Source organism: Ahaetulla prasina, chromosome 3 (assembly GCF_028640845.1).
Source record: "Ahaetulla prasina isolate Xishuangbanna chromosome 3, ASM2864084v1, whole genome shotgun sequence".
NCBI lineage: Eukaryota > Metazoa > Chordata > Lepidosauria > Squamata > Colubridae > Ahaetulla > Ahaetulla prasina.
In genome coordinates this window covers 46,141,174-46,162,763 of record NC_080541.1, presented here as the reverse complement: position 1 = coordinate 46,162,763, position 21,590 = coordinate 46,141,174, and the positions used below count along the sequence as shown (strand labels likewise).

The 21,590-nt window shown below is 33.0% G+C and overlaps 1 protein-coding gene across 3 annotated transcripts in view; it reads right to left on the bottom strand.

Annotated features, from left to right (window-relative positions):
- ASPH (aspartate beta-hydroxylase) overlaps nt 1-21,590 on the bottom strand; it is a 108,214-nt gene that overhangs the window by 45,677 nt on the left and 40,947 nt on the right. For 2 of the 3 annotated variants that reach the window (XM_058174531.1, XM_058174532.1), the window contains exons 5-14: nt 19,059-19,133; nt 16,021-16,221; nt 14,933-14,983; nt 14,289-14,342; nt 13,288-13,335; nt 12,508-12,540; nt 11,383-11,415; nt 8,622-8,666; nt 6,713-6,766; nt 6,041-6,085 (exon numbers count right to left, since the gene is read on the bottom strand). In XM_058174531.1, coding sequence (XP_058030514.1) covers nt 6,041-6,085; nt 6,713-6,766; nt 8,622-8,666; nt 11,383-11,415; nt 12,508-12,540; nt 13,288-13,335; nt 14,289-14,342; nt 14,933-14,983; nt 16,021-16,221; nt 19,059-19,133 — 639 coding nt within the window. The remainder of the gene's footprint in view (nt 1-6,040; nt 6,086-6,712; nt 6,767-8,621; nt 8,667-11,382; nt 11,416-12,507; nt 12,541-13,287; nt 13,336-14,288; nt 14,343-14,932; nt 14,984-16,020; nt 16,222-19,058; nt 19,134-21,590) is intronic. The other variant, XM_058174533.1, reaches the window with a different exon arrangement.

The following is a 21,590-nucleotide window of genomic DNA, read 5'->3' as shown; positions in this document are numbered from 1 at the left end:
TCACTTCCTAAAATATACAAGCCACATATTCTATTGCTATTCTAGTGAACCCTCAAAGATTCAAATAGTATTTATTTCCTACCAAAATCTAAGTTTGAAATATAACTGCTTTTTATTTTTTTCTGAAAGAATATCTTTTAATTATGCACCAGACTGAGAACAATTCTCTTACACACTGTCTTAGTTAATATTGATCTTTTGTAAGCAGAGTAAATATTTATTAAGAAATATATGTAACAAACAGTTTTTGGTAAACTAGGTACAAGCAGTAATGATTAAACTGTAAGCCTAAAATCATTTACTTTTCAATCTTATTTACAGCAGCAGTTCTATTATTATAAGAATTTGCAAAGACATCACTTACGTAATATCAATATTTAATTGCCTGCCAGTTTTTGTGAAACTGTAGCAGAGATAATAATGAAGCCAAAAGGAAAAGGAAAATCCTTGTGTTTTAATATTAAAGTTTCATTAGAAGAATCAGTCCATCAAAACATAAAAAAGTAAAAAATATATTTAGTGATCTCCTTGGAATAGGCCCATGGTTAGATTATTTGCTTTATCTGGGTTAATGTCAGGTAAATAATGGCATACAAAATTAGTATGTAGAAGTCCAAGTCAAAGTTTTTTCACAGTCCTATTTCACTAGTTTTTTGCCATAAGGCATGTAAATATACATTTTAAAACTCTGTAAAATCAAATTACATCCATAATTTACTGTTACATTATAAATAGCACATTTACAGTTATGTGAACACCACATACTAAGATTCAGATGTAATTGTCCACTAATAAGGGGAGAAGTAAAAAAACAAATCATGTAGTATATACTAAATGCTACAAAAATATTAAAAGTGAATATTAGTATTCTAAATATATGCTAAAGTTAATTGGCATACTATCTGCTATGGTGCTATGTTATCCTTCACTGTTTTAGGAATTTTCAGAAGTATCTTTTGCATTTCTTAGATCATTTTAAGGAAGGAATTTGCCATGCATACTAAGTATTTTTAAAAAGGTTTCACATTTTTATGTTACATTAGTAGTTATGGAAAATGAATTAAAAATGGAATTTCTAAATGGAATGGTCTCATAAAGTAATTTGTGAAACACTTTTTAGTGTCTACCACCCACCACTAATTTTCTGAGCTCCATTAATTATGTCATAGAAAAATTTAACAAACATCTGCTGCCACTGTGTAGAATATGGTTTAGGCTGGTCCTCCTGATGTAGGGAGTCTTTTTGAAGCGTTAAGTATCTGAAAAAATAAGGGGAAATCTAAATTAGAGGACCAACCATAAAACAGGTGATTTAGAAATAATCTTTAATATAAATATGCAACTTTGTAATATAGTTAATTTAACTATGTGTTATTAGAAATACTGTTTAATTAAGCACAAAGTTGCTACCTAGGGGAAAAGGTAGGCAATAACAGAATTAAAGGACACTCCCTTGGAACTAAAATGATCACAGTAACCCAACAATTTCTTACCCCACCTCTCTTTGATACATCTATTAGATATACATTAAAAAAACAACACCCATTATGATGGGAAAAGCACATGTGGAAGGAAAATTGTTCAACATACATTCATATTTATGAAAGCTGGAGTACCTGAAGGATGAACAATTTTTTTTATGTCAAGATGTTTTATGAAATCCTCATTTTCCCTCTTAGAAAATAAGTGGCAATTATTTGCATGTGGAAGAGACTGTCTTTGGCACTAGAGCAAGACTTGTCTCTCTATATATAATTCTAGTTTGGGCTTTAGTTTTTTTTGATCTAAGACATTGCGGCAGAATGTTTGAAAAAATAGTTTATATGTATACTGAAGGGCAGAAGGAATAACGAAGTTGAAAACAAACAGACTGGAATTAGGTCTCTATCTCCAATTCGTAATATATTATTTCAGCTACCAATCTGCAAATTGTGAACATAAAGGTAGAAAAAATGACAAACTAGTGTTTAAATAGAAAAGAAATTTAAAATTGCTTATATTCTCCTGTTTTATGTAACATAACATATAACATAATAACAGAGTTGGAAGGGACCTTGGAGGTCTTCTAGTCCAACCCCCTGCCCTGGCAGGAAACCCTACACCATTTCAGACAAATGGTTATCCATTATTATGTCAAACATTTCATATAAAGAGATATATCTTCAAATGGCACAAAACTATGCCAAAAAGAAAGAGTCAAGGCAAATATGCTGCGAATGGCAGGAATTAAACACATACAGGATTAAATAAGATGTCTGTGCATGGGTATTGATAGCATCAGATATGGAACCATTATGGATGTCTCAAGACCAAAATCACAGAAATATGAGTAGTTTATTTCCTGGAGTCTTTTGAGAGAAAGTATGAGAATGGAGCAACAAATCCATGTGCCAGTTAATGTTCAAATATAAGTCAGTTGCAACTGAACTAAACATTCATATTCAGACCACTGTAACTTAATAGGATACAGTAGAAGGACCTGTATCACCAAAACTACTGTTGAAATGCATAGCAATTGCTCTATGAGCTGTCCACAAAGCTTTCACATCAACTCAACTTCACCTCCAGTTAAGAACGTATTCATTCAAGCAGTTGTCTAGTCTTGCATCTTAGTCCCACTATAACCAAGCTAGAGATATGTCCCAGTAGATTGCATCCTAAAATGAACCATCCCCCTGATAGTTTCCTCAGCACTTGTATTGGAGGAAGGAGCTATGCTATAAAATGCAAACTAAGTCATGTGTACCTGAACACCTAAAATACCTATATTAATTAATATATTCTTAAAGATCCATCTCATCCTGGGCACCCCTTTGTTTTTTGAACTATTACCATCTGACAGATGGTACAGGTCAAAACAAGGACAAAGAGGCTGAAAAACAGCTTCTATCCCAGGGCAATAACCATATTGAATTCTATGGTATAGTGCAATATCGGGTTTTGAATTTCAATTATATGGAATGTAAAGGATGTATGTTTGTGTTTTTTTTATAGTTATAATATACACTGAAGACGGCATTTAATTTCATTGTACCATGTGCAATGACAATAAAGTAAACTATACTATACTATAGGCATTTTATTAATTATATATTAATACTTTGTGCTTTCCTGACTAACCCATAAAAGGAACATCTTTTACAACTAAATTCCGACATTTTCTATTGGTATATTGTTCAGAGATATGTAAATACATATTGAATATACATGGTAATACATTTTTAAAAATCAACTTTACTTACAACAATAAATATAATGAAAAAACAAACGCCGACTTCATAGTTTGAAACCACTAATAACACCCTAATAGCTATTTTCTATAAACTCTTGCTCTTGATTACAAGAAGATAGATATACACAAACAAGGAATTTATGTATACATCCAAAATCTTTTTAGCTGATGGAGAGGCACAGGGAAGAAAATACAAGTGATTTCTGTAGGCACTCTCTTGTGTCTGATTCATTTCCTCCCTCTGTGAAAATATTGGAGAGGAAGGGATTTCAAGATTATAAGCAGGCACACAATGGGGAATATACTGGCTGTTTGCTGAGTGTATTCACAGCTGCCTGCGATAGTGCATTGTTTTCAAGGTATATTCCTCATCATGTGCCTGCTTACTCTATTGTAAAACCTTGTTCTCCACTGAATGTCAAATACAAACATTAATTCCTTTCTTATTAATTATACCAACATCTGAGTGAGTATTCCAAGGGGTCAGGAAGTTTAGGAGGCAAACAAAAGCAAAAGATGTGAAACGAATTGTCTTGTCAGTTTTGAAGTGAATATCCTAGCATTCTTTCTAAGAGAAGCCTTTCAAAGGGCAGGGAAGTGGAGGAAAGGAAAGCACAGTTGTGGCTACATAATTGACCACTTAGTGCCTATTTTATTTAGTAGCCCCAACTGTGATCACTAAATGAGGACTCTTATATAGCCATGATTCAAAGTTTGACTTTCACTTAATATCTGACAATGTTGCTCCTGCTGAGGCTGTGCTTCATGATGGTCAGCCTTAACAATCAGGAAGCCAGGATTCAATGGAGGCTGATCAGCCACAGGGATCTCCTGTTCAACTGTACCAGTCAGATGATGAGGCACAACCTCCAAGCCCCAGGTCTATACAAATCCTAAGGTGACCTGAGCAACATTCCTCAAGCAGGCTTCTCACTAAAAAAAGGCAAGGCATGTGTAATTGTAGCCAGTTGTTTAACTAGATTTAATTAGCCTCTTTGCTTGCAGTCTTTGTTGGAGACATTTGTTTGACTTTCTAGTTCTTGCTTTTTGTTCCTGACATTAACCACTGGACCAACTAACTACCCAATTTGGCATCCTGTGACTCTTGGAATGTAATAATCTAATAATAAATAAATTTGGTCTATGTTATTGTTTCTTGGACTGTTCAGGAAAGCTCTCTTAGGCATTTGACTCACACTACTGACTGTTGTTATCTGTCTAAAATTCAGTGCCAGCTTTGAATACTGTATATGTGTGTGTGAGGGAGTGGTGGTGATATATCAGTGATGGTGATATATCAGCAACCCTGAAACAGAACATTACATGTACTGAACTATTACTGTTTAATAGTATGGATAAGCCATATCACGATGGATAAAAATTGCCGGATTCTTATTACTACTAAAATTTATGGGTGAATATTAGCTAAAATTAAATGCAATGCAATTTGCTTATTTCAAATTAAAATATTTTTAAAACTGAAAGAAACAATGCTATTAAATAATTCCTTTTGTAGGTTTTTTTAGACAATAAATGAACACATCTACATTACACATAAAAATTCCAACCGACACCCTGTAAACCATAATTTGTCTCTCTGACATGAAAAAAATGCAGCATTAAAAAACTGATTAAACAGCAATTTCACTTCAGTTCTTGAAGATCTATAAAGTATTAATATACTTTTCAATGATAAACAGTTCAAAAATAGAGAAAAAATATAGAAAATGAAAGGGGGCTCTGGAATTTCAGTTCACTATATTTTCCAATCCTGAAAAACATGCAAAGCTGACATGGTTGTTTAGAGGAAGCGAATTACACACTTTCTGTTTCCTGGCAATAAAGTTTCTAGCAGTAGGCTAAATTTATAGGAAAGAATTCTGTGATTATTCATGCGACCACATGCATTAAACTGCCCTGCCCCTTATTAAAGTACTACTTAGAATTCATACTAATAGGAGCCACAAATCTAGAAGATTTGAGATGATTTTGCTATATCATAGATGATGAGGTGCAGTGAATATAGGAGAGGTTATGCTATATTCTCCTAATATAGAAGTTATGCCATATATGTTTCTACACTTCTCATAAAATATGGTAATTTCACGCCACATCAGGAAGTAAACTGAATTTCTCACAGAACACCTTATAACTATGTGCTTTCCAGGAGTATATTCTGAAAATTAAAATAGAAATTCATTATGGAATAAGATTTGAAAACTTCCTATTGCAGATCAGTAGCTCCCAAAAATGAACACAGTACAGACATGTGTTTTTTATTGCAGTAAGTTATCTGTTTAATGGTATCTATGATCCTATTTTATATTTATCTCATTTTTAATATATTTTTTATCCAATTCGAAGACTTTAAGCCAGGCCTCCTTTATCCAAATTTCATGGTTTTATCCATACCATTATTTAAAGACCAATCGATATGTAAAGAATGTATCATCAGCTGTTTTATTAAATGCTGTTATTAAATTAGATGTTGAATTGCTAACCTGAATAAATACAATGAAAAAAATATAGGATTCTTAGGAATAAAAAAGGAAAAAAGTGCTAGAAATACATAAAAATATCAACCTGACCATTATTGCTTTGTTCTAATTGCTTTTTCCATTTGAAGAAAAATAATTCCTAAATTCTATGGTTCTGTAATTGTCAAGAAAAACGTTATCTTTTTAACTTCGTCTACAAACTTTAAACATGCTTATGAGTTTTATTTCTACCTTTATGTAAAATCTGTTTTATAAGTACAGTGTGAAAGTTACTTTTAATTAAAGATAGGCATCTGAGAAGGTAACTTACCAATTACATCATTTTCTGTATAATCTTCTGTGTGAACAGGAACTTCTGTAATTCACAGATTTTTAATCAATTATTATGACACAAGCTTACAGATGTTATTACAACATTGTAGAATTACTACCGTGTTTTCCTGAAAAAAAGACCCAATCTTATATTTTTTTGAACCCTGAAATAAGCGCTTGGCCTTACTGCCATGCACTCAAAAGCCCAATTGGGCATATTATCAGGGGATGTCTTATTTTGGGTAAAACAGGGTAAAACAATATTTTCTCAGAAATGGAATGGTCCAAATATGTTTAAAGTCTTTACATGGCAAAGAAGGGTAACATTCTGCCAAAATTGGGTTTATTCAAGTAGGATAAAAGTCCTACATAGAAAGGAAACAATCCATAGACAGATTGTTATATTTAATAGTTATATTGACAACTGAAAATTGTTACTATTACATTTAGGCTGCATTTTACTGTTCATGGACAATTTCTAGTGTAGTTAGTCGTTTTGTTGATAAAAAGTTAACTCAAATGTACATTGTTATAAAATAATTCTGCTCATATCATATAAATATAAAAGCAGAAAATATATTTAATATTTTTGCAGCAGTTTTGGTTACATCCAGTTACTGGTGCTATTATATACAAAGTACTAGTTTGAATGGACAAATATTGTACTAACCTTTATCATGTTGTTGAGCAGCCACATGATCTTCTGTATGTTCCTCCTCATGTACTATAAACAAATTGAAAAAAAAATGGTATTTTTAAATTATGTACACTTGCTTCTTGAAATAGGCTCAGTAATAAAAGAATAAAAGAAACTGATGTGTAATAATTATTACAGTATATGTAGCCTTATTCTGAATTATCAGGAATAGATTAAACAAATTATATAGAGTATAGCAAAATAAAAAATAGAGATCAAATACAAAATAGAAGACAATTGTTAACCATAATACCCCAACTATGATAGTGTCTGGTCTAGTGGCACATATCACATTTAACATTAACAAGAAAGATTAGAATCAGGTGGAAATGCAATTGTTAAATTAGTAACACGGTTGTTAAATGACTCTGGCTTTCCCATTGATTTTGCTTATGAGAAGATTGCAAAAGATGATCACATGTCCCCAGGATACTGCAATCCTCATAAACATAGGTCAATGGCCAATTTCGATCAGGTGGCTATGGGAATGCTACAACAGTTGTTAAGTGTGAAAAATGGTCGTAAGTCACTTTTTAAAGTGCTATTGTAACTTGGTCACTAAATGAATGGTTGTAATTCAAAGACTACCTGGACATATCAAAACATGGGTCCCAGAGCTAAATGTTTGCAAAAATCTGACTTGTGTACTTGTGCCAAATAGTTAGAAAAAGAACACAATTTTGTATCTAATCAGCTTTCAGTAAACACTGAATTTTCTGTTTCCTACTTCATTCATGGAGCTGCAGAAGGCATACATTTGCTGTCTCTTTCTGTTGTTCCTGATAATTCATAATGCCCTCTTTCCCACTCAAGCAAGAATTAAATCCCAATCTATTCCCAAGGACTTCACACATAATAATTGGAAAATCCATGCTTATTTGCACACATTCAAACATATAAAATAGAAATAAATGTCAAATAATATACAAACGTGATCATATAATTTCAATGATTTCCAGAGGAATAACCACACTTGGTTAAAACTGGTTAAAATGTGAAAAATCTCTATAAGTAGTCCTTAACTTACAATAAATTACAACCCAGTTATAACAATCCCACACCTGCTTCTCCTGCAGATATACAACAGTATATTTGACTGTCAACATTTACAGCTGTTTGCAGCATTGTGCAGTTACATGACCACAACTTATAAAGTTTTTGCCAAAACCTGTTATTTACTTCCTGCTTTTGGAAAAGTAGTTCCATAACGATCTCTAACAACAATGCATTTTCTCAATGACTGTGCATTCATTTAAGGACAATGCTGAGTGGTTTTAACGATTGCCACAAAAAAAGTCACTGAAAAAGTAAAAAAAAAAGGTAACTGAAGTGCAGTGGCCCCTGTTTTATGGAACTCGGGATGATTAGGATGAAACCTATTAGTCTTTCGTAAGGCCCTAAAAACCTGTCTATGTTCCCATGCCCGGGAGCTAAATGTGTTAAGGGCCCCATTTCCTGGTTATATTGCTAATTGACTAAATATCTGGGCTATTATCTGTATTTATTTAGTTTTTATTGTTTTAAAATATTTTTAGTATTTCAATTGTAACATTTTTTTTAAATTGTAAGCTGCCCAGAATCATTGACTGAGATGAGTGGCTATAGAAATTGAATGAATGAATATAAATGGCTCAGACATGTTAAGATCTGCTTTATGACTGTCACCATTGATGATTGCAGTAGGCAGGCTCCATTACGGTTGTAAGACAAGGACTATCTTCATTGGTTCCAATTTATACAGTGAAGCTTTCTTGCAATACTGCATTTGTTTATTCCAAAATTGTTTGTATAAAATACATGTAAATGAACTTAACAACATATTTACAATAATGAATAATTTCTTTTTCAATTTTTTTATCTTAGATAATTCATGGATATATACCTGATTGAACAGGTTCAGTAACAGCATCTAAAACATCTGCATCACCTAAGGAAACAATAATATCTCTATTAATAAATTATTATGGAAAACTCATAAGGCACAATAAGGCATATTTCAACAATGATTTTGTTTAGATTGTTGCTGAGGTAAATAAAGTCATGTCCTTGCCATACAAAATGGCTAATGCGATAAATAAGGCTTTTTCCATACTCTTAGTATGGAAAATACTATATATATTTGGATATATTTCTTTATTTGATATAAAGCTGCTCATGTCAGGTTACAGCATTTAAAAACACTATAAATAACAGAATACAATATAAAAATATAGTTTTCCTTTTTACTGATATATGTAAATATATTTTATTAATATATGTAAAATATATTTAAATTTGGCCATAATTTTCATCTGAGTGTGGTTTAAACAAATAGCAGTAGGAAAACCAGTGGCTGCCAGGTTGATTATTTAGTTTAATGTGTTTTCAACAATCCTTTAAAAAAGGAACATTTCATCTATTTCTCTAAACTTGAATTGCTCAAATACGTGAGCACTGAGAGAACAACTACTGCTGGTAAGAGATAGGATACTAGGGATCAGGGAGGGATGGGATGGCGATTTGTGCTACGCCCCAAATCTTCAGTTTATTCTTATAGAATAGAATAGAATAGAATAGAATAGAATAGAATAGAATAGAATAGAAAAGAAAAGAATAGAATAGAATTTTTATTGGCCAAGTGTGATTGGACGCACAAGGAATTTGTCTTGGTGCATATGCTCTCAATGTACATAAAAGAAAAGGTACCTTCATCACGGTACAACACTTACAATACTTAACGATAGTCATAGGGTACAAATTTAACACTTAATGATACAACACTTAATGATGTTCTTTCTATGCTCTTTCATTAGAAATAATCACCAATACTTTCAAGGAATGTTTATTCTTCATTTATTTGTGTAGCTCTATTCCACTTGAAAATACAACCTAATCAATTTCATGAGGCTGGACTTCCAGAGAAGAAATAGTGACCTGGAAGAATTCTCCACTAAAAAAAGAGCTGATAACTGTAGAGGAATGAAAAAGTAGTGAGTAAACTAGCTCTTTGTAATCCTCTTTGGATAAAGAGCACTTGAGATTGCCCACGAGTGCTCCACACAGCACTAGGGTGATTAGAACTTTGAATAGAATAGAATAGAATTTTTTATTGGCCAAGTGTGATTGGACACACAAGGAATTTGTCTTGGTGCATATGCTCTCAGTGTACATAAAAGAAAAGATACGTTCATCAAGGTAGAACATTTACAACACAATTGATAGTCAATATATCAATATAAATCATAAGGATTGCCAGAAACAAGCTATAGTCATACAGTCATAAGTGGAAAGAGATTGGTGATGGGAACTATGAGACGATTAATAGTAGTGCAGATTCAGTAAATAGTCTGACAGTGTTGATGGAATTATTTGTTTAGCAGAGTGATGGCCTTCGGGAAAAAACTGTTCTTGTGTCTAGTTGTTCTGGTGTGCAGTGCTCTATAGTGTCATTTTGAGGGTAGGAGTTGAAACAGTTTATATCCAGGATGCGAGGGGTCTGTAAATATTTTCACGGCCCTCTTCTTGATTCGTGCAGTATACAGGTCCTCAATGGAAGGCAGGTTGGTAGCAATTATTTTTTCTGCAGTTCTAATTATCCTCTGAAGTCTGTGTCTGTCTTGTTGGGTTGCAGAACCGAACCAGACAGTTATAGAGGTGCAAATGACAGACTCAATAATTCCTCTGTAGAACTGAATCAGCAGCTCCTTGGGCAGTTTGAGCTTACTGAGTTGGCGCAGAAAGAACAGTCTTTGTTGTCCTTTTTTAATGATGTTTTTGATGTTGGCTGTCCATTTTAGATCTTGCGATATGATAGAACCTAGAAATTTGAAGGTTTCTACTGTTGATACTGTGTTGTCAAGTATTGTGAGAGGTGGAAGTATGGAAGGGTTTCTCCTAAAGTCTACCACCATTTCTATGGTTTTGAGTGTGTTCAGTTCCAGATTGTTTTGGTTGCACCACAAGGCTAGTCGTTTGACCTCTCGTCTATATGCGGATTCGTCATTGTCTCGAATGAGACCAATCACTGTTGTGTCATCTGCGAACTTCAGTAGCTTAACAGATGGATCATTGGAGATGCAGTCATTGGTATACAGAGAGAAGAGAAGTGGGGAGAGCACACAGCCTTGGGGGGCCCCTGTGCTAATTGTACAGGTATTTGATGTGATTTTGCTTAGCTTTACCTGCTGCTTCCTGTTTGTTAGGAAACTTTGACTTTGGAAAGATGAGGGAATAGCATCTTGCTCAAACTATATATTCCATATGTTCTGAGCATCATAATTATATGTAAAATGCTTAATCATGGTGTCATAATGACAGCTATGACTGTGAGTTCAAGGACCATTTTTAAAAAACATGTCAGACTTGACATACATAAAAAGAAGTGTCGTTTCAGTGAAATGATTACAACCCGATCTAGATTTTTTTAAATTCTTCTGAAGCAAGTGCCCGGCAAACCAAGTATCACTTGGTCTTGCTCGTCAGAAAGTATTTGACCACACATAATACTCACCAGCGTTAGTATCAGTTTTAGCTATTTTGCTTGTTTGAATCTTTGCTTTAAAATGTGGTGGGAGTAACCAGAAAATGAAAGCTAAAAATAAATATTTCTTCATAATGAATTGCCCTAAAATCCTCAGAAATAAAAATGACCAATTTATACTTACGTCCATGTATTTCTTCTGGATGATCAAATGTTTCTGTAGATTTATTGTAACAAAAAGAGAAAGTTTTAGGAAAACATAAAAACATTTACGAAAGTAGCTTATTTTAAAAAGTATGAAGCTATAGCTGAAAGCACTCTATAAGTAGAGTTTTCAGTTGATTGTATTACTAATGTTTGAAATATATTATAACTATATTTCTACCTGGAAAGTAATACTGTTCAAGAGATATTATTCAGTATGTCCTTGCTTACTAATGTATTCAGAATCAGATATTTATATATTTTACATTTTTATGTAAAATAAAATTATGTTTTATTTCACTGTATGCATCCACATAAGAATTCTTAATTAATGGATGTTTCCTATATTTTCTACTCCATACAGGATATAGAAAATACACATATGTAGTCATCATACAATATTAAATAAATAATAATATGTACAATTTCCTATTGCTGTTGTATTTTTTAGGAGTTGAAAATAAGCATTGCAGCTGCTGCTAAGTAAGGTACCTGCAATCCAGCAATAAATGATTCTGCAACAATTATAATTTCCTGTTCTAATTGTATTACTTTTGCCTATGTTTATATAAGTATTCAATTAAATGTTATGTAACTGAAATAAGAGTGCCATTACTATCTATTTGAAAACAAAGTATAGATACAGAATTCACAGATGAAGAATATATTCTGTACTATATAAATAGAGATTGCAGTTGGAAAACAAATGGATTCAGAAGGTCACAATTTGGAACGTTTGGAGCTTTGCATTTAAAATATTACTTTTCATTATAAAGAAGAGAAGTGTGAAATTGGTTATCAGTGCTGTGTGTCATAAATTTACAAATAAAATATAAATCAATTATTAGAATTATAGCAACAGAACACTTCCTATCACTGACTAAAAATGTTGATAACGTTTTATTGTAATTGTAAATTTTCAGAAAAACTTTTTTATTATATGTGAATAAAATCACACGAGTGAGTCAGTATACTTCTACTTATTTTTGAAAACTGCAGAGGAATTTATTAAATATATTTCTTGGCCAACTTACATTAAATCATGAAATTAGATATAGATACTGTAAACATTTAATGCACAGTAAGTAAATAGGAATCTACATACCAGTATTCTCAGTGAAGTCTTCTCTCTCTAATTCTAAAAATAACCACATATCTTAAAATTAAACATTGAGTGGCAAGTTGCTATGAATTAAAATTTTCTGCTATTATAGACCATATAATGGTTTATAATAAAGTAGATCCTATGTTAAAAACATATCATTGTCTTACTTCTAATAATTAATTATTATTAAAATAAAAATAAATATATATAAAATAATTAATTATTAAATATTGTTTATAAGAATATATTATGCATTAAAAGCAAAGTATCTGCTCTATGGACTCTGGAATAAAAATGATGAATGTCATTTCCTTGTGTCAGTTTCAACATACTTCACAGAACATTAGGATTCTTTGGGAAAAAGTGGAAGGGTACCAAGACCTTTGGCCACAACATTGTTTCCGGTTGGTTTGGCATGGCAATTTATTTGCACTGACATATTAGGTTCTACAAACTTGATGAGCCAGCTCTTTTCTATCCACTCAGCGCTCTAGCATTGTTCCTCTGCATCACTCCCATGTGTTCAGCAAACAAAACAGATCTCCATCAGCAGAAGATACCAATCAGATGGAAAAAGTCTATGTAAACATCACATAACCACAGAATTTATATAGAGTCAAATGAGGCAAAACTTGGGGGACGCATAAGTAAGCCAGCATTCACTGAAAGAAACTTAAAATATGGCATTGTTTGTTTAGTATGACAGATGAATAATGGAAAAACAATGCCATGCTGATAATTACTACTGAAATGCTGTTAGAAAACCATGAGAAAACATACCTTCTTCTTCTACATGGGCAGGCTGTTCCGTATTTTCTGGACCAGATTCTGCAAATGAAAAGAATATTAAGATCTGTAAGAAACATGATGTTATGTAATCTTGTTTAGAAAGTATATCCTCTCAGAGGTAGTTATGAAAATGGAAATAATGACGCCCTTAAATATCATGCTGATTCCTAAATGGAATAAAGCCACTATTCTTTCACAGATGTGTTCCTCACTTGTACTTGCTACCTAGAAAGTATGCTACAGTATTGATTGCAATTACAATTCTTTGTTTAAATATGTAAACACATTTTCTCCCCAACTGTCACATACCATTCTACACACTTATACATAAGTTTCATATTACTAATTCCATTCGATTCACAAAACTGGAAATTACCAGTCTCTCTAGGAGAAGCTTAAAAGACTGAGTGCACATGCTTTCTTTCCTGCTCAGTCACATTCTTCAAAAAAATCAAATCTTATCACAGTTTTGTAATATCATGAAGTAACTTTTGGTTCCCTCAAAGATAAATATATAAAGAAAAATTAACTCCATTTCTTCAGGCTTAAAACTACTGACAAGTGGCAAGGAACATACTTGGGAACATGAACAATCCTCTTTTCTCTGTTCTTTCCAAATGTTCATGTTTGTTTGTTTGTTTGTTTCTTTGTTTGTGTGTGTGAAATTTTTTATTCTTCCTCTTAAAATGGAGCTAAGCAAATTAAAGGTTGAAATGATTGCATGCAAACAAAGGGATTTTTTTCTAAATTCAGAAAGAAGTCTTATTTCCAGTTTCTAGATAGAAGTATAACCTTTTTCCATCAACATTATCTTTCATGACCAAAAATAAGCAAGATACTTATTAGTCTTGATTATTCAAATAGAAAATGCAGATTATACAATTAAAGGATAGTAAAAACTTTTTATTGACAAATCTATTATGTACTTTTAACAATTTACTTTTACAAATCATTCAATATATTTCCTTTATATTAATATAAATCAGACATACCTTGGACTTCTGGCTCATTTGTGCCTTCTTCCACGTGAGAATAGTCATTTAAAACTGAAAATTAGGAATGCCGTATTATATTACAAAAGCCATTAATATACTGCCAGGACAGGGAATGCTTAATATTGCTGCCACAAATCTCAAGCCAATAGTTAAAAAATTCAGGGAAATAAGGTAACAGGAAAGAAATCTGTATTTGACCCAGAAGAAAATCTTCTACAAATCTCCAACTAGTACTCACAGTAGCAATTCTGCATGTGTGAGATTCAAGTACTGACAATCTTTGTAGTTAGCCCATACATGTATACCTTTTCCTAGTGTACTAATTAACCTTTTCTCAGTCAGCAATTTTACTTAAAATAATATAAATTAAATTTATTTTAAGTTGTAATTGAATTGTTGAAATTGTTGATTTGTTCTTATCAAAACTTTAGATTCAGCAGTTCTTGGTCCTTTAGATTCACTTTTTTTCTATATAAAAATTTCATTGAGAGTACCGAATATAATTTGAAGTTCCTGTATATTCAGTACTTAGTCACCTTGTGGGACTATAAAGTTATTTGCTTATTTATTAATTTAAAACTTTTTAGATAAGTCCAACTTATATCTAACTCTTATATCAAGTTATGAAAGACATTAGATACCATCAGTGTCATATTCTTCTTGATCCTTGGGTTGGTAGTGACTTGCAGGTTCTGAAAGTAAAATGTTTCTTTTTAAATATATATAAAAATTACAGAAAATACTGAAAAATTTCAAATTTACGAAATTAAATTAATCTACAAGTTCCAACCATAGAGGCCCATTCTATATGATACATTGGTATTAGAATTCAAGGATTGTGAGTGAGTCTCAGGACTATGTAAGTTTTCTTACAATACTTTTTTTCTTGCATTTTAATACACCCATGCCTTTATCTAAGTGTAAAATCAATTCTAGCATGAATCTAAACCTATGCAAAGGCACTCCTAAATATGTACCGTATTTTTTGGAGTAAAGACGCACTTCCATCCTCCAAAAGAGGGTGAAATGTATGTATGTATACACTGAATGTAGCCCTGCCCACCCGCCAGAAAATGGGGAGCATGGAGGCAGCAATAGGCTATTGCAATCCCTGCAGCCTGAAAAAACTGATCTTCGGGAGACTGATCTAATTGACAATCAGCTGCTTGTGCTAATCAGGCTGTGCTGAAGCTGAAATGGGCTGTTTGTTGCAAGGAGGCAAATTGCTGGGAGGCAGATTTTTTTTCTTGTCCTAATCAGGCTGTAGTGAAGCTGAAACGGGCTGTTTCCTGCAAGGGGGCAAATTGCTGGAAAGCAGAGGCAGATTTTTTTTCTTGTTTTCCTCCCCCAAAAAGGTAGGGGTGTCTTATAGTCCAGAGCGTCTAATACTCCAAAAAATATAGTAGGTATATATGTAAAAAAGATACATATAAATAAATGAGTCTGGGTAAAAGATATATAAAAGCATATATATGTTGCCTTAATACATATATAAATACATAGATACACAAACACACCCACACCACTAGTAAATTATTATACAAAATACAATACCACAGTCAGCATCACAAAAGTTTAAGTGAACAATTACAACAAACATAAATTTGTTTGTTGAGCTACATACATATTAAACATTAAAACCCTCACCGCCTCTCTGAATTGGTTCAGAAAATTAAATGCTACATAAATATCTAAGAAATATGTTTATTTTTCTTCACAACTGAGATACCTTCTTGGGTAGAACTTGATTTCTCTGATATTTCAGGTATTTTATCTTCTATTTCTTTATCATAACTCTGTTCTGTTGTGGGTTCTTCAGATACTTCATTATTGTCTTCTTTTTCTTCCTCCTGAAAATCTGTTTCTTCATGGTCTTCATCTATTTCATCTTTTTTTATTTCACCGTTTTCTTCATCTATTTCACCTTTTTCTTTTTTGAAAAAAAAAAAAAGATGACTTTGAATTCCAGTAAACAGCTTTAATTTCATTAAATCAAACATCCATTTAAAACAATAATAGAAATTGCATCTTTCCAGATAAAAAAGCATAAACAGTGATGCTTAAGTTTGTAAACCTTACAATTTTCAGTATTTCAATATAATTTTCAATATTTTTAATATTTTGGGACAAATATGATTTAAATATAGTCTGTTCTCCACAAAAACCATTAAACTAGTCTGTACATTTTTGCGTATATTTTTATTTAATCTGTGCTTAAAGGGTATTAAAATTACAATTAAAAAGGGTAATTTTGGCACCTTAGTGAATCATTCATTCATTTATTCATTCATCCATCCATTCATTCACACACTCACATTGGGTAAGTCTATTACATAATAATAGAATAAGAGAAGTTGGAATGGATATTCAAATTATTTCTAGCAGGACTACCAGATTCTGTAACAGCTATGTTGCCTATGCCATCCCTATGGTAAACTTGCAAGATGTGTTTTTCTTACCATGTACAAGTATACATCTGAACTAGACTGTGTTGTTTCTCTGTGCCATATATTATATGTGAGTATATACATATTTATTTATTTATTTAGTCATGTTTATGTGTATATTGAAGTGGTGACTCTTTGAGCTGTATGCAATGAAATTTCATTTTAATGTATGCCAATTAGTGTACATTCAAAGTAACAAAGTTATTATTCTATTCTATTCTACATTGGAGGTTTCTAGTATAACCTCCTGCTCAAGTAGAAAACCCTACACTAATGCAGACAAATGGGTGTCCTATCTCTTCTTAAAAACCTCCAGTGATGGAGCATCCACAACTTCTGGAGGCAAGCCTTTCCACTGATTAATTGTTCTATCAGGAAATTTCTCCTTAGTTCTACATTGTTTCTCTCCTTGATTAGTTCCATCCATTGCTTCTTGTTCTGCCTTTTCTGCTCTGGAGAATACATTGAACCCCTCTTCTTTGTGGCAGCCCCTTAGATATTGAAAAATTGCCATCATGTCCCCCCTAGTTCTTCTTGTAATTAAAGTAGACATACCCAATTCCTGCAACTATTCTTCATGTTTTAGCCTCCAGTCCTCTAATCATTTTGTTGCTCTTCACTGCACTCTTTCTAGAGTCTCAACATCTTTTTTATATTGTGAGCAAGATTGGATGCAAAATCCCAAGTGTGGTTTTATCAAGGCTTTATAAACTGGTACTAACACTTTATGCTTCTTGTCCTGCCTTCAGGTGCTTTGGAGACTAAGTTGTCCCCCTTTCCCCTTCAGTGTGACAACCCCTTAAATATTGGAAGATTGCTAGATATACCCAGTTCTTGAAACCATTCATCGTATGGTTTAGCTCCAGCCACCTAATCATCTCTGTATTCTTCTATGCACTCTTTGTAGAGTCTCAACATCTTTTTTGTAGTATGACGACCAAAACTGGATGCAGTACTCCAAGACTGGCCTTACCAAAACAGTATAAAAATACTAACACTTCATGTGATTTTGATTCTATGCCTCTAGTCTGGAACTGCACTGGATATTTGGTAGTAGCAGTACATTGTTGGCTCATACGAAAATGATCGTCCACTAGGAGTCCTAGATCCTTTTCTGAAAGATACTATTGATGAGGTAGGTACCAACTATTCTATTCCTGTGCATTTCATTTTTCTCGTCTTAAGTTTAAAGTCTTACTTTTCTCATCATTTACGGGACCGCCTGCTGCCGACAGTTACCTCCCATTGTCCGACACGTCCAGTGCGCACCCACAGGGAGGGTCTTCTTAGGGTGCCGTCGGCTAGTCAATGTTGGCTGGCGGCCCCCAGGGGAAGGGCGTTCTCTGTGGGGGCCCCGGCTTTATGGAATGAACTGCCGGTGGGACTCCGTCTCCTCTCTGATCTCCGGACCTTTAAGCGCGAGCTCAAGACTTTCTTTTTTCACCAAGAGGGGCTGGCCTGATTGATTTTAGTATGGGGGTTTTAGTGGGTTTTAATAGGGTTTTACCAAGATTTTAGTTTTGATAAATTTTAGCTAATATTTTAAGTTACAGCGATTGAATCAGTTTTTTAAATTTGATATTTTATTTTAAATTTGTTGGGATTCTTGTCGTTTTATTGGCTGTACACCACCCTGAGTCTTCGGAGGAGGGCGGTATAAAAATATGAATAAATAAATAAATAAATAAATAAATAAATCAGTGAACTGCATTTTGTTGGATAGGACCCAGTGTTCAAGTCTATACAGATCCTTCTGGAATTTAAGCCTACCTTCTAAAGTGTTGGCTACTTCCCCCAGCTTGATGTTACCTGCAGAGTTGATGAGCACCACTTCTATCCCCTTATCTAAATCGTTTATGAAGATATTGAAGAGTACTGGGCCTAAGATAAAACCTTGGGGTATCCCACTGCATGCTTCTCTCCATGTAGATGCAGTTTCATTGAGGACTACATGTTGAGTGAAGTTGATCAGCCAGTTACATATCCATCTGGTAGTGATGCTCTCACATTTTTCTATCTTACCAAAAAGTATATTGTGATCTACTTTGTCTAATGCCTTATTGAAGTCCAAGTTTGAATAGATTATGCTAGAAACATTTAAGTTTCTGGCATAATTCTATATACTGTGGAAAGTTCTATATACTGTGCAAAGACATTTTTCCACCTCAGAAAGAAATAACTGTCAAAGCAACAGAGGAATAAACAGAAAGGTATGTTATAAACTATCTTACATAGTTTGAAGTAGTGGCAGACTATTATTCTTAAAAAAAGAAAGAATCCACACATTTGGAAAAAAAATGAATCTAGGATACATTCATACCAAGTTGTGAATCAAGAACTTCATGTAGAAAGGCCTCAATTTCATCTTCAGGTTCTGTTTTAACATGTATGTGTTCTGCATAATTTTAGAAATTAAATCAACAATTACTGAAAAGTATGAACAGAATTTGAAACAACAGAAAATGGAAAATAAATACCTAGAAAAAAATTAATATGTTTTACCCTTAAAATAGTTTGTAATTATCAATCTTTTATCAACTACGTAATGTATGTTTTACACTGGCATTTCAGATGTTGTCTTTCTGGTTCATTCTACTATTTTTAAAGCATTCTAACAACTTTTTAAAATATACTTAAAGCTCCTTCCAATAATCTGAGAAAACTAAAAACTGACACATATGATATATCTGAGCTCAAAACAGCCACACAGCTTGCTGTTTGGATTTTTCTACCACTATTTACACCTGCTTCAACTTTTTTCAGAGCCTGGAATAAGTTGAAGCAAGATTATATGTGATATCATTTTCAAATTTTAAAAAAATGCAAAACATTTGCATTTTTTTAAAAAAATGAAAATATTACATTTAATCTTATTCAACAAATATTTTAAACACCAGCCTGAAGATGATGAATGAGATGAATGAGACTTTGTCGAATGCCTTATTGAAGTCAAGTTTGAATAGATTATGCTAGAAACATTTAAGTTTCTGGCATAATTCTATACTGTGGAAAGTTCTATATACTGTGGAAAGTTCTATATACTGTGGAAAGTTCTATATACTGTGGAAAGTTCTATATACTGTGGAAAGTTCTATATACTGTGCAAAGACATTTTCCACCTCAGAAAGAAATAACTGTCAAAGCAACAGAGGAATAAACAGAAAGGTATGTTATAAACTATCTTACATAGTTTGAAGTAGTGGCAGACTATTATTCTTAAAAAAAGAAAGAATCCACACATTTGGAAAAAAAATGAATCTAGGATACATTCATACCAAGTTGTGAATCAAGAACTTCATGTAGAAAGGCCTCAATTTCATCTTCAGGCTTCATGCTTGAGCAATGTGTGATTGCAGCTGTTTCTTCCTTTTTAACTGCTAGTAGGGGTTTGAACTGATTGGGTGGGAGCTTGGCTGTGCTCTGATTGGATGGGTTCTTTTTTGTGTGCTCTGATTGTCTGGGGGTGTGTCCTGTTTGGACACAACCAAGCCCCCACCCAAACAGGACACACCCCCAGCCAATCAGAGCACAAAAAAACCCCATCCAATCAGACCACAGCCAAGCTCCCACCCAATCAGTTCAAACCCCCACTAGCAGTTAAAAAGGAAGAAACAGCTGCAATCACACATTGTTCCCAGAAGCACGAAGCTGAAGCCTGAAGATGACGAATGAGACTTCGTCGAAACGTCACCAAGACACTTCCAATCTTACGCGGGAGAAAACCCGAATAACCAAAGACCTATAAAATTTGTAACATACTACATTTTTATTTATATAAGCATTTGGCTACCAGTTCATGTATTTTGCAAATGTGTATATTAAACAGAAATCATAATAAAAAACTTCAAAGATAAAAAGAAAGTAAATTGGATAAGGCAACTGATCTCAATCTATCCGTTTTATAGTGTAAGCAGTTTTGCTATATATAGTGCTTAGAATGGAATTTGTTACCTAATGTAAAAATGTACTCCTGAAATTTTCATCCTAATACATTTATAGGTTGTATTTTGACATATCCGAAGATAAGCAAGCATAGCCTATAAGCAAAATACTTAATTATAACTTATCTTTGATAAGACAACAGGTGTGAACAGATTCCAGAATTAAAATAGTGTATCAGTATGGGGCCAAAGGTAAAAATTGAATTTGTGTTTCCAACAAATTACTGCATCCCATGAGCACTATACTAATATGGCGATGTGACGTTATGTAAATTACTATGTTTTTACATGGAGATTTCCTAAAAATTACTTAGACATTCCAACAACTGTGAAATCAGTCACCTCTCTTCCTTGTGATTTACAATGGTTGCCAATTTATTTCAAAGTCCTCTTTAGTTGTTACTTTATAAAGCTTTAAATGGCTTTAGTCCAAGTATTTGCTAGAATGCCATTCCTAATATGAACAGACTGAACATTAAAAGCTTCGGAAAGTGGCTTGTCTTTTAGCTCCAGCAATGAGTAAGGCCTAAGAGTGGTTATCCAAGCCAGAACCTTCACAGTTGTATATTCTTGCTATACAATTTTGAAAATAATTCTAGCATTTTCATCTTTGCAATTTCAAAATTAGTCAAAATTTCTACATTCAAACTGGCTTATTAATTTCAGCAAATTACTCTCTTCATGTAGTATATTTGAAACATACCCAGAATAATAGCAAATTTTAAAATGGCCATCTTCTCAATGGTGGTCTTTTGTATATGACTCTATACTAGTAAATTTAAGTAGGATGTTTTATTGATATTTCAAAGCATCTATTTAAAAACTCTTATCATTTCATGTATAACTATTAACTAAACTATTAAATTAACAATTATACATCTTAGCCAATTTCCTCTAATGGTGGCTGCCAT